The sequence below is a fragment of the Macrotis lagotis genome, chromosome 1 (assembly GCF_037893015.1).
Source record: "Macrotis lagotis isolate mMagLag1 chromosome 1, bilby.v1.9.chrom.fasta, whole genome shotgun sequence".
Taxonomy (NCBI): Eukaryota; Metazoa; Chordata; class Mammalia; order Peramelemorphia; family Peramelidae; genus Macrotis; species Macrotis lagotis.
Window position 1 is genome coordinate 897,610,601 of NC_133658.1, and position 19,379 is coordinate 897,629,979.

At 49.2% G+C, this 19,379-nt stretch overlaps 1 protein-coding gene across 2 annotated transcripts in view; it reads left to right on the forward strand.

The window, feature by feature from the left end:
* Nucleotides 1-281: 281 nt before the first annotated feature.
* SLC35E2B (solute carrier family 35 member E2B) overlaps nucleotides 282-19,379 on the forward strand; it is a 32,972-nt gene continuing 13,874 nt past the window's right edge. The window contains exons 1-4 of one of the 2 annotated variants that reach the window (XM_074218717.1): nucleotides 282-299; nucleotides 16,664-17,124; nucleotides 17,346-17,481; nucleotides 19,004-19,131. In XM_074218717.1, the coding sequence (XP_074074818.1) occupies nucleotides 16,785-17,124; nucleotides 17,346-17,481; nucleotides 19,004-19,131 (604 nt within the window). In that variant the 5' untranslated portion in view covers nucleotides 282-299; nucleotides 16,664-16,784. Of the gene's footprint in view, nucleotides 300-9,195; nucleotides 9,615-16,663; nucleotides 17,125-17,345; nucleotides 17,482-19,003; nucleotides 19,132-19,379 lie in introns of those variants that run through there. The other variant, XM_074218716.1, reaches the window with a different exon arrangement.

Below are 19,379 nucleotides of genomic sequence, written 5' to 3' on the forward strand. Positions count from 1 at the left end.
TCACTCCCCGCAGGCCCCGCCCCGGCCCCGCCCTGGCCCTCCAGGCCCCGCCCCCAGGCCCGGCCCGGCCCTCGCAGGCCCCGCCTCGGCCCTCCCGGCCCCGCCCCTCCCCGCCCCAGGCCCCGCCCCCTGCCCCGCCCCCCGCAGGCCCCGCCCCGGCTCGGGCTCGGGCTCCGGGCGAGGCCTCGCGGGCGCAGCCGGGGCTCCGGGGCCGGGGAGCAGGTGCGGGCCCGGGGGGCCGGGATGGCCTCGGGGCGCCTCCGCCGGGCCGGGCCCCGGGCAGCGCGGGGCGGCCGCAGGTAGGGCGCGGGGGGCCGGGGGGCGGGGGCGGGGCGGGGGGCGGCCCCGTCCTGCGGGCTGAGAGCTCGGGCCCCGGGCCGGGCCCCCAGGGCCAGAGACGAGACAAAGGGGAGATCGCGCCCGCGCCCACGCGGAGGGGCCTGCAAAGCGGGGTTCCTTCCGTGCTTCCTTGGGGGGTCCCCGGGAGGAGCCAGAAGGAGGGACGGGGGGGGGGGGGCCGAGGCCCCGTCCTCTGTAGACGCGGCCTAGAGAAGGGGGGCGCGAAGTGTCCCTGAAAACAGGCCCTACAGCAGCGGGGCGTGCTGCCCCTCGATAGTGTGTGCCGCCCCTGCCCCCCAGTAGTGCTGCGTGTAGCCCCTGCCCCCCATAGTGTGTGCCGCCCCTGCCCCCCAGTAGTGCTGCGTGCCGCCCCTGCCCCCCATAGTGTGTGCCGCCCCTGCCCCCCGATAGTGTGTGCCGCCCCTGCCCCCCAGTAGTGCTGCGTGCCGCCCCTGCCCCCAGTAGTGCTGCGTGCCGCCCCTGCCCCCCGATAGTGTATGCTGCCCCTGCCCCCCGATAGTGTGTGCCGCCCCTGCCCCCAGTAGTGCTGCGTGCCGCCCCTGCCCCCCATAGTGTGTGCCGCCCCTGCCCCCAGTAGTGCTGCGTGCCGCCCCTGCCCCCAGTAGTGCTGCGTGCCGCCCCTGCCCCCCATAGTGTGTGCCGCCCCTGCCCCCAGTAGTGCTGCGTGCCGCCCCTGCCCCCAGTAGTGCTGCGTGCCGCCCCTGCCCCCAGTAGTGCTGCGTGCCGCCCCTGCCCCCAGTAGTGCTGCGTGCCGCCCCTGCCCCCCATAGTGTGTGCCGCCCCTGCCCCCCAGTAGTGCTGCGTGCCGCCCCTGCCCCCCGATAGTGTATGCTGCCCCTGCCCCCCATAGTGTGTGCCGCCCCTGCCCCCCAGTAGTGCTGCGTGCAGCCCCTGCCCCCCAGTAGTGTTGTGTGCCGCCCCTGCCCCCCAGTAGTGCTGCGTGCAGCCCCTGGCCCCCAGTAGTGCTGCGTGCCGCCCCTGCCCCCAATAGTGTTGTGCAGCCCCTGCCCCCAATAGTGCTGTGTGCCGCCCCTGCCCCCAATAGTGTTGTGCAGCCCCTGCCCCCAATAGTGTTGTGTGCCGCCCCTGCCCCCAATAGTATTGTGTAGCCCCTGCCCCCAAGAATGTTGTGTGCAGCCCCTGCCCCCCAATAGTGCTGTGTGCTAGCCCTGCCCCCAAATAATGGTGCATGGTGCCCCCACCCTGCCCCCCCAAATAGTGAGACTCCTTCCAGGAGGCTGCCATTCCCTTGGAAATGAAAGGAAATGGCCCAGATCCAGGCTGCTCTTCCTGTCCTCAGTCCCGGCTGCAGTTTGAACAACTGGACACCTCTGGCCTGGAATCCAGGCTTAAGCTTTCTTAGGAGACGAGCTTCATGTAATTCCTAGAATTAGGATGACATGATGTTAAATGATGAATTCTATCTCAGCCGGCGCCATTCTTGTTATATCTTCCGCCAGGCGGGCAACAAATGCCTCATTTTCTTCCTCATAAGATTGTCACACCATTTCATGGATGAGAGCGGTCATGCTCAGGGTCATGCTTATTGATAGAGATAGGATTTGAATTCAGGTCTTGCTGACCAGGACAGCCCAGGCCCGGAGTCAGCAGACCTGAGTTCAAACCCAGCCTCAGAGACTTCCTAGCTATGTGACCCTGGGACACTCACTCAACCCTGCCTACCTCAGTTTCCTCATCTGTAAATTGAGCCAGAGAAGAAAATGACAAACCATTCCAATAGTTTTCCAAGAAAATCCTAAAGGGGGTCATGGAGAGTAGAACACGGCTGCTCCTAACCCCCTAGCTATCTGTTCTCACTTATCCAGAGCAAATTTAATCACAGATTAAAAAATAAACAGCAATAAACAAAAACTCCAATGTCATTAAGAGCTCGTGGACCTTGGAATGGTCTTGCCTTTTAGTCTGATAAGAACCAGCTTCACAGCCTCTGGAGATTGAACAGCTCACCTGGGCAGATTCACAGCCAGAATGTGGGGAAGGGAAGAGACAAGCCCTTGGGAGAGTCGATCTTGTCCAGTTGTCTCTTTGTATCCATGTGCCTCCCCTCACCCGGCAGTGGTCTTGAGGGCAGCAGGGTCACAGCCCAACCCTGAAAGCATCCTTTGTTCCCACAAGTCTTAGCTCAGATCTCACAGGAGGCCCTGAGCCCCCCTCTACCCCCCAAGTGCCTTCCACCCTGAGATTTCCCCTTCTAGATAATTCGTTGTTTTAATGTTGTCTTTCCCATTAGACTATACCCTCCTTGAGGAAATGGCAAACCTCCCTAGTATCTTTACCAAGAAACCCCCACAAAGGGTTGTGAAAAATGGGAATTGATTGACTGATAATATGTAATATATCTATTTTTCCTAAATGTGAATATATGACATAGATCCCTAACTTCCATCAGAGAATAGACTTCACTATCTCCTATAGGAGCCACTGCTCAATTACTATCATTTTCTCTCTTTTGAAATTACTGTTGGGGCGGCTAGGTGGTGCAGTGGATAGAGCACTGGCCCTGGAGTCAGGAGAACCTGAGTTCAAATCCGGTCTCAGACACTTAATAATGACCTAGCTGTGTGGTCTTGGGCAAGTCACTTAAGCCCATTTGCCTTGCAAAAAAAGAAAAAAGAAAAGAAATTATTATGAATAAATTTTCTATATACTTCAAAAAAAAGTATATCCTCCTTGAGGAAATAAATGGCAAGCCACTCCAGTATCTTTGCCAAGAAAATCCCCCAAAAGGGTCATGAAGAAAAGGAAACGATTGAACAATAATATGTAACATCTTTTCCATAAATATGTATATATAACATAAATCCCTAGCTGCCAACATAGAACAGACTTCGGTGTCTCCTACAGATGCCTATCCCTCTCAATTACTATCATTTTCTCTCTTTTGAAATTACTGTAAATAAATTTTCTAGATATTTAAAAAAAAAAAGGATTCTATCCTCCTTGAGGGGAGGTCTATGGCTGCCTTCCTTTGTCTCTCCAGGACCCATTATAGGGACATAATCCGCACTAATTGGTTGGTGGTTTGGTTAAAGTCAGTACTAAAGTTCCTGCCTGAGATAGTCTGTCACGTGTTTAGTGGCCAGAGGTAGGTTTAAGTTATCTGTAGGGCCAAAAGGGTGCAGATTTTTTTCCAGTTTCCTTTGGGGGCAGGGGGGCTATTGGCCAATTTCAGAAGTTGTGAGGGCTCAAGAGAGAGGAGGGGGAAAAGGAGAGACAGAGGGACAAGGGGGGAGAAGAGGGAGAAAAAGAGACAAGGGGAAAAGAGAGAGATGGAGAAAGGAGAGACAGAGACAAAGGGGGAGAAGAATGAGACAAGGGGAAAAGGGGTAATGGAGAGACAGAGGGACAAAGGGGGGAGAAGGAGAAAAAGAAACAAGGGGGAAAGAGAGGGAGGGGAAAGAGACAAAGGGACAAGGGGGGAAGGAGAAAAGGAGGCAAGGGGAAAAGAGAGAGGGAGGGGAAATGGAGAGACAGGGACAAAGGGGGAGAGAAGAGGGAGAAAAAGAGACAAGGGGGAAAGAGAGGGGAGGAGATAGGAAAAAATGGGTATGAAGAAAGGGGGAAGATGATGAAAGGGAGAGGAAGAGAGGGGAGAGAAGTCGAAAAAGAGACTTCCTAGCTGTATTCTTCCAGTCTTAGACCTTGGAAGAACTCTGAGAAACTCTTAGCCCCTCTACAGCTCGATATGAATCTTGGATTGCAAATAAGAATAGTATCCTTTGGTGCCCACCTTTCAAAACCATTATGTAGTTTCTTGCTGTGGGTGATTTCTGCTGAGAAACAAGACCACATTTGGGTAATTCGAGGTCTCTCGGCAGCCCACGCAGGCCTTCCCCCCCTTGCTTCCAGGTGAGCCAGAAGTGACCCTGGCAGGTTACTTCATGCCTTTACAGCCTCAGGTTCCTCGTCTGTGGAATGGAGTTAATAAATGGTAGAACCAAAAATATTCATAAATAAATAGATAGATAAATAATAGAACCTACCTTACAGATTGTTGTGAGGAGAAGGGGGATAGCCCAGGTCAAATACCTTGTGAAAACTTAAAATTCTGTACTGATCATAGGGCTTTGAGTCCAGATAAGCTCAGAGGCCATCAAGTATGAATTCCTCATTTTACAGATGAGGAACCTGAGGCCCTGGGAGGTGAAGGGGCCTGCCTGTGGTCCCACACCTGGGCTGGTAAAGGCAGAGCCCTGGAATCTGGCAGTGCCCCATGGCTGAGCTCTCCATCTTGGGAGATGCTGCTGCCCCAGAGGGCCTCACCGGCTTGTGGGTCTGGGTCATTTCGAAGTAGAGTGAACTCTTCTTGAGAGGCTGGATCCTTCTTCTGAGGCCTCTCCATCCTTATTCCACCTTCTCTGTGAGATCTTTGCATGGCCACTCCTCGGGCACAGAACCATGAGCCTTTTTCAGTGATTGTGCCCACATCCCCCATCCCAGTCACTGGAGCTTGACAGGATCAGATGGTGGGTGGGGAATGAACAGATCTCCTGATTCAGAGGTTGTCACCAAAGTGAACCTGTGTGCTTAAGAGCCGGTACCTTGGTCTGGTGGGTAGACGTGTTGCCTGGGCAGGACTCCTGGGACTAAGGTTCTAGTGTCTTTTATTTCTAAATAACAGCTTGGATTAGTCGGTCAGTCAACATTTATTGAGCACCTGCTGTTTTCCAGGCCATGTTGTCTAAGCATTGGAAATACAAAATGCAAAAAGAGGTAAAAGTCAATCCCTGCCTTCCAGGAAAGCAACTACATACAAACAAGCTATGTACACAATAAATAGGGAGTAATTAATGGAGGAAAGGGGAGGTGTGTTGGTTGGTTCCTGTCCTTTGTTATTGAAGAAGATCACAGTGACATCACTACCTCAGAGAAAAGTCACAGTGTGTCCGGAATGTTCTACCACAGGTTGGGAAAAATTGTCCATGTGAACACCTGAGGTAGTTAACTCTAAACTTACATATCTCATTTCCTTTGAAATGCAAAAAAAAGTCATAGGTATAATTAATTCAAGAAAAATAAGTATCCTTGTCTAATTAATGAATGGTATTTTGTCAGCATTCACCCTAAAGCATCAGTCCACATCTGTTAAGCACCCACTATAATGCTAAGGCAGGCCTCAGGGAGCTTCCAGGCTTATTAGAATAATCTTGTCTAGTTTCTACTTATTCAGGAGTCAGGACAATAACTCTAGAGCTACAAGGGACCTTAGGCTAAGGGACAAAGTGTTTCCCTAGATGTTGTAGAGGCCACTAGATCTGGTAGTTCATTTTTCAGATGAGGAAACTGAGGGTCAGAGAGTATGACTTGCTTAATTAAGGTCAGAATCATCGATCCCCTGACTCCAAATCTCAGCGCCCTCTCCCATCAGCGTCTTTTATTTTTGCATCACTTTGATTTCTTGAATACGCCCTACCTCTACAAAGGGGATCATCTTTTGTAACAGGAAAAAAAGCAGCTCATAAAAACTATCTAAGACATCAACTGAGGTTGGCCAAATAGGTGGAGATCCATGCCCCACCATAGCCTGGGCAAATAATAATTATCGCTGGCATTTATAAAGTTCTTTCTCTGCCCTAAGTGCTTTATAATCTGCCCTCTTTGATCCTCATGACCCCATTTACTGATGAGGAAACTGGAGCAAACTGAGGTTGAGACTTGTCTGATGGGGCAGCTGGGTGGTACAATGGATAGAACACCAGCCCTGGAGTCAGGAGGACCTTGAGTTCAATTTTGGCCTCACACATTTGATCCTTACTAGTTGCGTGACCTTGGGCAAGTCACTTATCCTCATTGTCTTGCCAAAAAAACCAAAAAAACAAAAACCAAAAATAGAGAGAGACCTGTAAGGGTTGGAGGCCAAACTTGAATTCAGATCACAAGCTAGTAAGTGCCTGAAACAGGATCTGAACTCAGGTCTTCTAGGCCTGGCAGAGAAGGGAAAGAAGGCTCCTCTTTTCTTGGTTTGGCCCCTGGATCACTACTAGAAGCTTTCACTATCAGTGATCAGAGGGGCAAGGCTCAGGTAGATTTTTTTGTCTCGTTCTCATGAACTCAAAGATCACAAAAGTGAAGACCTACCACTGAAAGGGACCTCAGAGGTCATCAACTACAATCCTCTCTTTTTACAGATGGGGAAACTGAGGCATGGGGGGGGAAGAAGAGACATATGCTTTTCCTAGTGGACCCACTTTCAATTCCAAGGCTGAAATTAAAAAAAAAATAACAAAAAATTTGTTTTCTATTCCCATTAAAAGCCTTTGCAAGAAATATTAGGTGGAGATTTTTAATAGCTACCATGTTTTCTCTGTTAAACCTTCTCCATTTCAGTATCTTCCTTCTGGTATTTATTTCATATTTATTTTGCATTGGGGGCAATTATGTGTGTGCACTGGAGAGAGTATCAGCTTTGGGGTGAGGAGGACCTGAGTTCAAATGCAACCTCAGACCCTTACTAGCTGTGTGACCTTGGACAAGTCACTGAACCCCGATTGCCCCATATCTGGCTCAGACCCAGATAACTCTGTAGGAGAGTGAGGCAGGTGACCTAGCACAGCCCCCCTCACCCACATCCAAGGAAGGACAAACATCATCCTGCTTATAGCCCTTTGTGGTTTATCTCCTGCTAGATTGGAAGCTCCTCCAGGGTAGGGATTGTTTTGGCTCTTTTTGTATCTACCCACCTTGGCTTAGCCCAGGGCCTGACTCTACATGCCCATTGATTGAGTAATCTTTGATGTCACTGGCTTCAGGAACTCTCAGGTGAGAGCTCAGTCTATCCAATGGCCTTAGAGAATTGCCTGGACCTTAAGAAGTTAATGGTCCCTCAGGCCTACCGAGGGCGGTGATCAGGCCAGTCCCCTGTCCCTCCAGTCCACTGCTGCTTTCTCTTAGGGCAGGTGTGTGCCACGTCCAGATTGCAGATGAGGAAATTGAGGCAACCTGGTGTCACCCGCAGTTTACAGAGAGGGAAACTGAGGCAACCTGATAGTGTGGATTTCATTGTATTCATGAATGGTTATTTAATTCTGGATGTGGCCCTTGAAGAGTTTTCCTTGGACAATGTGGCCCAGAAGAGCTAAAAGGTGGGACCTCCCTGCTAAATGGTGGTGGTGGGGTGAGCAACGAGATGGCCAAATGGTAGCTAATGTTCTCTCAGCTTCGACCTATACTCTTTGAATGTGTTCACGATCTGTTGTGATTTATTGAACCATTGGTGGTATTCAGATTGATGGTCCGCCAAGCCTTGTGTTGAAATATCTCATAAACCAGGGAGTGTTTAATTTTCTGTGATGGTGGCAGCTGGGTCTTCTTCCTGTGGATCCGAACTTGGCTGATTAAGCACCTACTCCGTGACAGGCAGCTCCCTGGAGCTCTCAGGATATTTTTTTCCCAGATTTTGGGAAACTTTCTCTTTAGAGAGAGATCTACAATTTAAACCTTAGAGAATTGCCTGGGGTTAGAGAGAATAAACCACTGAAAAATTGATTCTCTTGGTGAATCAACCTGGATACAGATAAGGGAATATAAAATCAATGTAAAGGAATTTGGGCTGGAGGAGGAGAGGTCAGTAGCAGATGGAGACTCAGGTGGGCCTTGAATGGAGCTCCATGTCTAGGGAGGGGGAGCTGTTTGACTGTTCTTAGGGGAAGGAGGGAGGGAAGGTGGAAGAAAGGAAAGAAGGGAAGGAAGGAGGGAGAGGAAGAGAGGGAGGACTGGAAGGAAAGAGGGGAAGGGAGGGAGAGAGGAAAAGGGCATGAGATCAGTATGGACAGAGATATTCTGTAATTCTCCTCTGAAGCCCAACGTTGGGGTTTGGGGATGGGTTCTTTGGGGCTGGCAGCTGAACAGGCAGATTCTTTGAGCTGCCCTAGGACTGGCTTGCTGCCCACATCCCCACCACAAGTTCTCATTCTCAGGATCTCCAAGGCCCCAGCTCGTAGGTAGCTGAAGTCCCTTGTGGTCAAAGAAGAGCTCCTATTCAAACCCTCCCTCTGATGTTTGTGATCTCAGGAATCTTGGGAGGTTTCTTTCCCTGGGCCTCAGTTTCTTTCCTTATAAGATAAGGGAATGGTACTAGAAGGATGCTGGGCTGCCTTTGGACTCTATATATCTGAGTGAGCTTTGAATGTTTTTTTGTGAGGGCAAACACCTCTTACTGAACTTTAAGTTGCCTGTAGCCTGTGACAGATGGTACTGATGGATGTAAATCCTTCAGTGTAGGTCCTTCCACCCTTCCAAACTCTCTTCTTTCTTCCCTCCCTGGTTCCTTTCCTTTGTCCCTTCCTTCCTCCTTCCCTCAGGGTCTCTATATCCTAGCCACATCTTCTCATGACTCTGCCCTATGAGGCTGCATCCAGCGTGTGGGGTAGCGGGGCACTCATTGCCCTGACGTTGTCTCCTGGTGACAAGAGGGTGCCCAGGAAGCCCTGGACTTCGCTGTCCTGGGATGATGGTAACACAGTGTAGACAAGAGCCCCCGGCCCTCCTGGAAGCTGGCTTTATGGGGCTTCTGTGGTTTTTAATGTCCCCTTATCAGGGTGCTGTGATCAGGATTCAGAGACTGAATATCCGGGCAGGGATTGACTTTGGAACTTTGTGAACTCGTCCTAAATTCTTCCTTGGAGGAGGTGGCTACCAAAAAGCTCCCTTTGCCGGGAGGGCCGGACTGGGGGGTGTCTTCAGGTGCTGGCTGTTCAAGCTGCCTCCGTTCAGTGCTGGGGAGTTGTTATAGGACCCAGGGACTGAGAGGGGGAACCACCCACCAGTGCCCTCGAGGGGGCTGCCCTTCCTTCTGTGCCAAGCCCTGAGCAGGGCCCCGGCCAAGGAGGAGACAGCCCCTGCCCTCAAGGGATGGGTGACCCATGCTCATGGATAACAGTGGTTTGGGGCCACCCAGAAGTTGAGAACTGGGGCAAAGAGATGCAATGTTGTGGTTTGACTTTTCTTTGCAGCCCTCAGTTCAGCACCCCGAGGGTTTCTCTGTTTCTCATCTGGTGGATCTGTCTATCTCTTCGGTCCCCCGCCCCCAACAAAGTCCTGGCAGATCTTCCTCCTCCCTGGGTCCTTTAGAGCATGCATGTCCTGCCAGGGCGTGGGTGGGAGTGGACTGGAGCCGGTCAGGTGGCAACAGGAAGGACAACATCAGAATCGGCTGCGAGCCTCCGGAGCGCTCCTCCGAGCCCCCTTGTACCTTGATCTCATGCAAGGAGGAAGAGGCCCAGCCCTGAGCTGAGGTAGGCCAGAGAGGGCCCCTGCTCAGCCCCATCGGTCAGGGGCTGGCTGCCCCCGTCTTACCACCTTTCCCCCAGGGGGAGCCACGTGGATCTCTGCAGCATATGGAGAGAGCCCCGGGGTGGGCTGGGCTGGGCTGGGCTGGGTAGGGGAAGGCAACTGGCCAACAGGCGCTGACTGAACAACTTGGGAGGCGGGCATCAGGATGGGCAGAGAGGGGACCTAATCTGTATTTTCATCTTTTGGGTAAGTGTCTCCCACGAGCGATAGAAAAGGTCTGAAGAGCCCCAGCTGTGAGAAGGGTTCTGTTCTTTAAAAAAAAAAACTACCCCCAAAAAATTACTATGCAAAAAAGGTGATTTCAAGATTTCTAGTCATTTGCCCCATTTAGAATCAGAGAACTAGGTCCTCGAATAGAAATAAAATAGGACTTGCTGACAATATTATGTTAGAATTTATCAAAAAGAAGGGCTATCCTCTGCAGACGGAGAAGGCGAAGGTCGTGGCCACAGTGCGCCTCCCCCCAACTGTTCTCTGATTCAGTTTACCGGGCTGGTTGCTGATAATCCTCTCCCCTCCCAGCTACCTAGATAAGTTTCACTTCAAGGAAACCTCGACACTAAAACTTCAGATTTTTAAAAAGATGTACCTAGTTACAAAACAGGACCGTGTCTGAGGATCGCTTCTTTAAACAGGGATTTGTGAAAGTGGACTAAAAGGTGCCGCCCCTGCTCCAGAGGAGCAGACTTGGGTCCCCTGGAAAGCCCCTCTTTTATCTCTGGGCTGAAAGAGCCTTCAGATGGTTTAAACCTGGAAGACTCTCTTGTATACAGAATCATTTGAGGTTGATTGTATGGAATTATTGACTTGGAACATTGGTTCTTCCCTTTTTTGCCCACTTTCAGGTCACTCGTGCCCCCAATCCTAGTTATTTTTTTTTTTAAGATTTTGCAAGACAATGGGGTTAAGCGACTCGCCCAAGGCCACACAGCTAGGTCATTATTAAGTGTCTGAGGTCGGATTTGAACCCAAGTACTCTTGACTCTGGAGCCGGTGCTCTATCCACTGCACCACCTAGCCACCCCCCCCCCCCCCAGTTATTTTTTTAAAAGAAGTTCAGGTCACTTCCCTTAAGAACCTCTGAATAAGAGATGTCCCCTGGGCCCTTCTGGAGCAAGTGCCTTCCCTTGAGAGACTGTAGGCCATTATGATCCCCATTCCCATAGACTGGTGGAACAGAGCGCACTCAACTTTGTCCCAAATTCTAAACAAACTGTTTCTTCTTATCATGCTTTAGTTTTATCTTTTGGTGACTTTGGATGAGGATTTTGGGTATCTGCTGGTGATGTAGATAAAATGTAAACAGATCAACCACTGAATGGTAAAGAAGATAACGGAAAATGGCCAGCTGACCGGCCATCAGGCGGGCCATGGAGGCCAGGCTCCTTCGAGTCACGGCTCCGAGCCACCGTGGGGGCCTTTTTCCTCTCAGAATGTTGTCTCTGCCTTAGGGAAGGCCCGGGGAGGGGAGGAGAGGAAGGACATGGGGGCAGAGGTGCTGGAGCTCATTTTACAGATGAGGAAACTGAGGTCCTGGAGAGATTGACTGTTGCCCCAGAAGAGAGGAGGAGACCGGGAGGCCCAAGCTTCCTTTTGGTTTTAGTCTATCTCATTATTGAATCAAAGGAGGCAATCGCCACAGAAAGTGGCTGGCAGGCTCAGAGCCAGGTGATACAAACCTTTACTCCCTGGCCCCACCCCCAGCCCCACCCCCCAGAATGAGGACAGATCTGTGGCCAAGAGCCATTTCCTACTCTGTGAGTGATCCAGAACAGGGAGCCCCCCGCCAGAGCCCCCCCAGAGCAAGAGCCCCAGGGGTTGAGAACTGCAGTTCTACAGGAGGGAATGAGACAGCCCTAGACACTCCAGACACACACACACACATGCACAGACACACTGGCATATACCTGCATTACATGCACAGACATACCATACACACACAGACACACTGGCATACACCCGCATTACATGCACAGACATACCATACACACACATGCACAGACACACTGTCATACACCTGCATTACATGCACAGACATACCATACACACACATACACACACAGACACACTGGCATACACCTGCATTACATGCACAGACATACCATACACACACATGCACAGACATACTGTCATACACCTGCATTACATGTACAGACATATCATATACACATATGTACAGACACACTGGCATACATCAGCTTTACGTGCACAGACATACCATACACACACATGCACAGACACACTGGCATATACCTGCATTACATGCACAGACATATCATACACACACATATACAGACACACTGGCATACATCAGCTTTACATGCACAGACATACCATACACACACATGCACAGACACACTGGCATACATCTGCACTACATGCACAGACATATCATATACACACATGCATAGACACACTGACATACATCTGTATTACATACACAGACATATCGCACACACACACACTGAAATCACCAGGGCCCTGCCTGTGCGTGCAGGGATGCTGTAGATGGCCTCTGTCTCCCCTTGTCCAGGACTGCCATTCTGACTAGTTAGCAATAACCAGTTTGAGAGGAGGCCTAAGAGGGAACCACCACCCCACTTGGCCTCCTACCCTTTCCTCTTAGAGGCACCAAGTTGCGGAGGACATAGATGGAGAGACTCCCAGTCACAAAGACCCCAGTTTGTATCCTGCCTCATATACTTCCTTGTCTGTGTGGCCCTGGGCAAGTCCCTCATTTCTCTTGGCCTCAGTTTCCTCATCTGTAGCATGAGGGTTGTCTAGAGGATCTGATGAGATACTATTTATAAAGGACTTTCCCAGTTCAGTTCTTGTATGTCCACAGACAGGTCACCCCCCTTCTCGGGGCCTCAATTTCCCTGAGACATTATGTAAGAAACTTAGACCAGTTGGACTTGGGACATTTGTCCAGGGTTTGGGCAGCCTGGTGCAGACTCTGAACCCCTTCTCAGAATCATCTTTTTATTTATTTTTATTTTTTAATATTTATTCTCTTTTTGTACAAATAATGTTTTTTTATACATTAATAAAATGTTCTTGTTTAAGAGTAAACAGAATACCCCCCCCACAAAATATAGACTTGCTTGAGTGATAAAGTAAAGGGGAGAGAAAAAAATTAAAATAAAAGAAGATAATAGTAATAATTGTAGGTATGGCCAGGTGGCGCAATGGACGGAGCCCCAGCCCTGGAGCCAGGAGCACCCGAGCCCACATCTGGCCCCGTACACCCAACAATCACCCAGCCGTGTGACATGCAAACCACCCCAACCCCACTGCCCTGCAAAAACAAAAAAAAAAGGGAAAAAAGACCCCAAATAAAATAAAATACTAATAATAGTAGGGGTGGCTGGGTGGTGGACAGAACATTGACCCTTAAGCCAGGAACACCTGGGTCCAAATCCGGCTTCAGACACCCAATGATCACCCTGTTATGCGGCCCCAGGCAGGCCACCCAGCCCCATTTGCCCTGCACCCCCCCGATAATAATAATAAAAAATGTGCTTGAGTCTTTGTTCCAACACCAACAACTCTGTCATGGGTGGATCTCATTCTTTATGATAAGTCCATCACAAAAGTTACTTCCATATTTTTCCACCATTACCATTGCTGATTGCAACACCCTCCTTTCTTATTTCTCCACTACCATGTACTATATTTTCTCTCTCCTTTCACTCTGACTCTGCTGTAGGGTCGCTGAGTGGGGCAGCGGACAGATCCCCAGCCCTGGGGCGAACAGGCCCCAAGCCCTCCTACCACGCCTTAGGCCCAGCATCCACCTGGAGATAGGCCATCCAATCCCAGCCCCTTGCAAAAAGTAAAAAAGAAAATGTGTTATATCTGACCACTCTCCCGCAATGGTCCATCCTCTCCTCTATCACTCACATCACCCCTCTTCCCCCTGTCCCCCCTCTTTTCTTCTTACTCCAGATGTCTATACCCCATTGAGTATATATGCTGTTTCCTCTCCTAGCCACCTCTGATGAGAGCAAAGATTCCCTCATTCCCCCTTGCCCCCCTTCCATATCATTGCAATAGCTCATTGTAATAAAGAAAAAACATATTATATGAGATATCTTGGCCTATTCCCCCTCTCCGTTTTCTTTCTCCCATTACATTTCCCTTTTTTTCTATTGACTCCCTTTTTACACCATATTTTATCTTCAAATTCAGCTTTCTCCTATGCTTCAACTATAAAAGCTCCCTCTACCTGCTCTATTAACTGAGAAGGTTCATATGAGTATTATCAGTGTCATTTTTCTATACAGGAATACATACAGTTCATCATCATTAAGTCCCTCATATTTTCCCCTTCTCCTCCAATCTCTATGCTTCACCCGAATCCTGTATCTGAAGATCAAACCTTCTGTTCAGCTCTGGCCATTCCAACAGGAACATTTGAAATTACCCTGGTTCATTGAAAGTCCATCTTTTTCCCTAGAAGAGGACATTCCATTTTGCAGGGTAGTTCATTCTCAGTTGCATTCGAAGTTCTTTTGCCTTCTGGTATATTATATTCCAAGCCCTACGAGCTTTTAATGTAGTTGCTGCTAAGTCCTGTGTGATCCTGACTACAGCTCCATGATATTTGAACTGTGCCCTTCTGCTGCTTGTAATATTTTCTCTTTGACTTGGGAGTTCTGGAACTTGGCTGTAATATTCCTGGGGGTGGGTTTTTTGGGATCTCTTTCTCAGGGGGATCAGTGGATTCTCTCCATTTTTATTTTGCCCTCTGCTTCTAGAATATCAGGGCAATTTTCCTGTAGTAATTCTTTGAAAATGATGTCAAGGCTCTTTTCCTGATCATGACTTTCAGGTATTCCAATAATTTTTAAATTATCTTTCCTAAGTCTATTTTCCATAACAGTTGTTTTTTCAATGAGATGTTACACATTTTCTTCTAATTTTTCATTTTTTTGGTTTTGAAGTAATGAATCCTGGTTTATCATAAATTCATCAATCTCCCTGAGTTCTATTCTTTGTCTGAAGGATTTGTTTTCCTCAGAGAGTTTTCTTATCTCTTTTTCCATCTGGCCAATTTTGCTTTTTAAAGCATTCTTCTCCTCAATAACTTTTTGAACTGTTTTATCCATTTGACCTAAGCTGGTTTTTAGCATGCTATTTTCTTCAGTATTTTTTTGGATTTCCTTGACTAGACTGCTGACTTCATTTTCATGTTTTTCCCACATCTCTCTCCTTTCTTTTCCCAGTTTTTCTTCCAACTCCCTCATTTGATTTTCAAAGTCTTTTTTTTGAGCTCTGTCATAGCCTGAGCCCAATTTCTGTTTTTCTTGGAGTCTTTAGATGCAGGAGCTTGTGCTTCCCCCTCTTCAGACTGAGTGTTTTGATCCTTCTTGGGTTCACAGGCAAAATATTTCTCAATGGTGTTCCTCTTATTTCTCTGCTTGCTTGTTTTCCCAGCCTGAGCCTGGTTTGGGGGTGCTTCCTCAGCTTTGGGGACACTCCCACAAGGGTCTCAGTGTGTGAGGTTCTGTCCTCCCTCCTGGTCTGTGAATGACCATAAGAGCCCCGCTCTGCCACAGGGCTGAGGTGGGGGGGGCCCTGCTGTTCTATGGGGGGGCCTAGACTGCGATCAGGATCTGAATGTGGTCAGAGCCCCAGAGTCCTGTTCCAGGGGCAGAGGACATAGGTCTGCAGTCTCTCTTCACTCCCCTCCCTCAGCTCAATGGGCTCATGCCCTGGGGGCTCCTGCTTACCAGCTCGCCTGCTTCTGTTCCTGGATCTGGGCTGCCAAGACCATGCTGCTGGCTGTGTGCCCTGAGGGCTGGGCTCCACCTGTTCCCTCTGGCAGAGGTCCCCCGCTGTTCCCCCACTTTGTGCCCGGTGCTCCCCCAGGGTGCAGCTCAGGAGACTCCCCCGCTGCTGAGAGCTGGAGCTCCCAGCGCCCTGGGCCTGCCTCCGGGAGGCTGAAGTTCTCTGGCTCTGGTGGGCCACCCCTCTGGGTGCCGCCCCTCCAACCCCGGGGAGCAGAACCTTTCTGCTCTTTTCCAGGTTACCTTGAGTAGGAACACTGCCTCATTGGGCCCCTCTGTGCGTTCTGTCTCTCAAAAATTTAGAGTCCTTAGTTTCGAAGTTTTTTGAGAGAGCTTTTTTTTTAGGTTTTTGTAAGGCAAATGGGGTTAAGTGGCTTACCCAAGGCCACATAGCTAGGTAATTATTAAGTGTCTGAGGTCGGATTTGAACCCAGGTACTCCTGACTCCAAGGCCGGTGCTTTATCCACTTGGCCACCTAGCCCCCCATATGAAAGAGCTTCTAAGAGAAGTTCCTCTCTTGTCCAGAATCATCTTTTTAAATGCATAAACTTAATAGGATAACAAAGAGAACCAAATAAAATACCTTTGTCATTATAGTTAAAAATAAATCAGATTCTAGGCCAGAAGACCCTGAATGGGAGGCCCTCCCAGGCCCTTCCAGCTCTGAATTCTACTTTAATGACTAGCTCCCTGGCCCAAGTTTTTTGTTTGTTTGTTTTTTGCATTTCTCTGAGGTTTAATCTCCCTATCTTTAAATTGAGAATAACAGTATGGGCAGACCTGGATTGCCTGGAAGGATGTCATTGTCCATCCTAACCTTCCTCCACAAATTCTAATAGCTCCCTATTACCCCCAGGACCAAAGAGAGCCCTTCCCTACCAGTCCCCTCCTTCCTTCCCATCTTCTTAGACTTTGCTCCCCTCTTGCCCTCTGCTCTCCAAGTACCCCTGCCCCCCCTGCCCCCTTCCATTCCTCCAGCCCCTCCCCTCCCCTAGCACCATCCTCTAGTCTGCATCTGAGACCTAGTCCTTCATGTGTTTTCTGCCTATGGGAGCAGGGATTCAAAGTGGGAGGCTGTTTCTGTCTCTGTGTTCCCAGAGGTGACTGGGCAGCATGCCCACCTCTTGTAAGCACATCATCAAGAACTTGTTGACTTTGTCAAGGGAGCCTGATGCCCTTGTGCACCTCTTGTTTTTAGGGCAGAAGATGAAGCTGGCTGCCAGACAGAGGCCACCGTCCTAAAGGACTCCCCTTGGAGGGCCAAGCCCGCCCCCATGCAGCGTTGACCCCGGCAGCCCACGTTGTCCTCCTCTGGCAGCATGCCTTCCTTGACAAAAGCCCCAACTGCATTGGCCGAGGACAAGCCCAAGGGGAAGCCTCCGGCCCCAGAGGACAAACCCAAGGGGAAGTCCCTGTTGGGCCTGGGCTCCCTGATTGGGAATCGGAGTGAGAAAATCGTCCTGGCCAGAAGTGACAGCGCCCCCGAGGAGAATGTCCTGAAGATCACCATCACCGAGACCACGGTCATCGAGTCTGACTCGGGCATCTGGAATTCCCACGCTCTCCTCTACCTCACCTTGTGGTTCTTCTTCAGCTTTTGCACACTCTTCCTTAACAAGTACATCTTGTCCCTGTTGGAAGGCGAGCCCAGCATGCTGGGTGAGGTGACCCAGGGACCTTGTGGCGGGGAAGGAGCTGGACCCTAGGCCAGTGTCTGGTTTCTGGGCTGCTCGGGGTCTGCCTGCATCAAGTGCGCATGGAGGTGGCTGTGGGTGTGAGGGTGGGGGTCTCTCTCTTAGATTATGGGGACAGCCCGCTCATGGCCTTGGGGCTGGAGACCCTCACTTGATTGCGGCTCTCCTCTGCTGTCTTCTTTCTAGGAGCCGTACAGATGTTTTCCACCACACTCATTGGCTGCATTAAGATCTTTGTTCCTTGCTGTTTATATCAACACAAAGCCCGCCTGTCTTATCCATCTAATTTCATCATGATAATGATATTTGTTGGACTAATGAGGTAAAGAAGCTTTGCCGCCAAGAAAATATTGGATTACGTTTCTCTGTTCAAATCTTATTTTTATCCTTGATTTTTGTCTCTGTCCTGTCATTCCTGAATGTATTCCTCCTCCTATCTAGTATCCCTTGTAGGAAAGATTTTTTTTTAAAGGGGAAGTGTGAGATTTTCTTTTTTTTTAAAAAGGGAGTTGGTTCAGCCAAACTGGCCAGCGCGTGCAACTGTCTCTGTCTCTTCACGAGAATTGGCACTGGACTAGTTGAATCTGCCAACAAATACACTCGGGTCCTTGTCTGCTTCTAATGTAAACCTTTTAATGTAAGAGGATTTTCCAGCTTTTGCAGTTGCATAATCTCAGAGATCCCCTCCTCCCTTTCCAGCCCTCTGCCTCCCTGGCTGCCAAGCTTCACTATTTGTACAATGGACTCCTTCACGCTTTCTGAAGCAAGTAGAAGCTTTTCATGATAGCTTACAAGATAAAACAGCTTCCCTGAATGATATCAGCCAACATACAGAGGCAGTAGATATTTCCAACAAATGGCTGTTTTTCCAGGACCTTTTCATATATATATTTTTTTATTTTGTTTTTTTTTTGGCAAGGCAGTGGGGTTAAATGACTTGCCCAAGGTCACACAGCTAGGTAATTATTAAGTATCTGAGGCCGGATCTGAACTCAGGTCCTCCTGTCTCCAGGGCCAGTGCTCTATCCACTATGCCACCTAGCTGCCTCCAACCTTTTCATATTTGTTTAGTTTATTTTAATAGCTCTTGTCATAAAGGCAACAGAAAGAAAATTGTTCTTTAAAACTTGGAAGATCCAGGTTCAAGTGCCACCACTAACACTTACTGGCTCAGGGCAACTCTCTAAGACTCAGTTTGCAGAGAAGATGCTGACCTGCCCACCTGGGAGTTCCCTAAACCACTGAAAGCTCAGGTCTAGTCCCCATTCCCTCGAATAGTATTGATTATGAGAGGCCAGTGGGAACAGAAGGACTTGGGAGGCAGGAGGCCTGACTACCACCACTGGTATCTACGTGACTCTGAGCAAGTCTTTATTCCTCTGTGACCCTCAGTTCCCTCAGCCATAGTAAAGGGATAATAATAACAGCCCCTTTTCCCAGGGTGTTGTGAGGAAAATTTTTGGTCATCCTCCAGGGCTTAAATTAATGCCAGAAGTTGCTATGTAGGGGGAGGCAGATAAGTCTAGAATAAGATGAGTGAAAAACAGTTTCACCTTTAGGAGGTAAAAATATTGCTTTTTTTTGAGGGGTTTATTTTTTGGTTTACCTGAGGGCAAACATTTCTTTCATATGAACATGTTTGTCTAATGGTCAGAAATTTCCCTCTTCCAGGATGAAAGAGTTTCTGAGTGGCCTCTATGGAGGAAGGAATATAAGCCTTTACTTAGATTTTTTTAAAAAGTGTATGTGTCTTTCATATATATGATGCTTATTGATCATTCTCCAGAGGAGTCCCACAGGAGAGCCACCTTGATGACCTCTGACCTTCTTGACTTCATTTTCAGATTTGCGACAGTGGTCTTGGGGCTGGTTAGCTTGAAAAACGTGGCCGTTTCATTTGCTGAAACAGTGAAAAGCTCAGCTCCTATCTTTACAGTCATCATGTCCAGGATGATTTTAGGAGAATACACTGGTGAGTGGTCAGTTCCGCATTTCCAAATGGTCTTGGTAGGGGAAGGGGTGGACTGGATGGCAACAGAAATCCTTCCCAGTTCCAACTCTTGAGTTCTGTAATTTAAGTTATCTCTCCCTGAAGAGCACGCCAGCACAGATGACCAGCTATGTACCTCTGCCTGGCCATGGAGAGGCACTGCTGTCTCTTTAGCTCTTCACATAGGAGAAGCTGAGCAGCCTGGGCAGGAGTCCCCCAGCTCCTTGTTA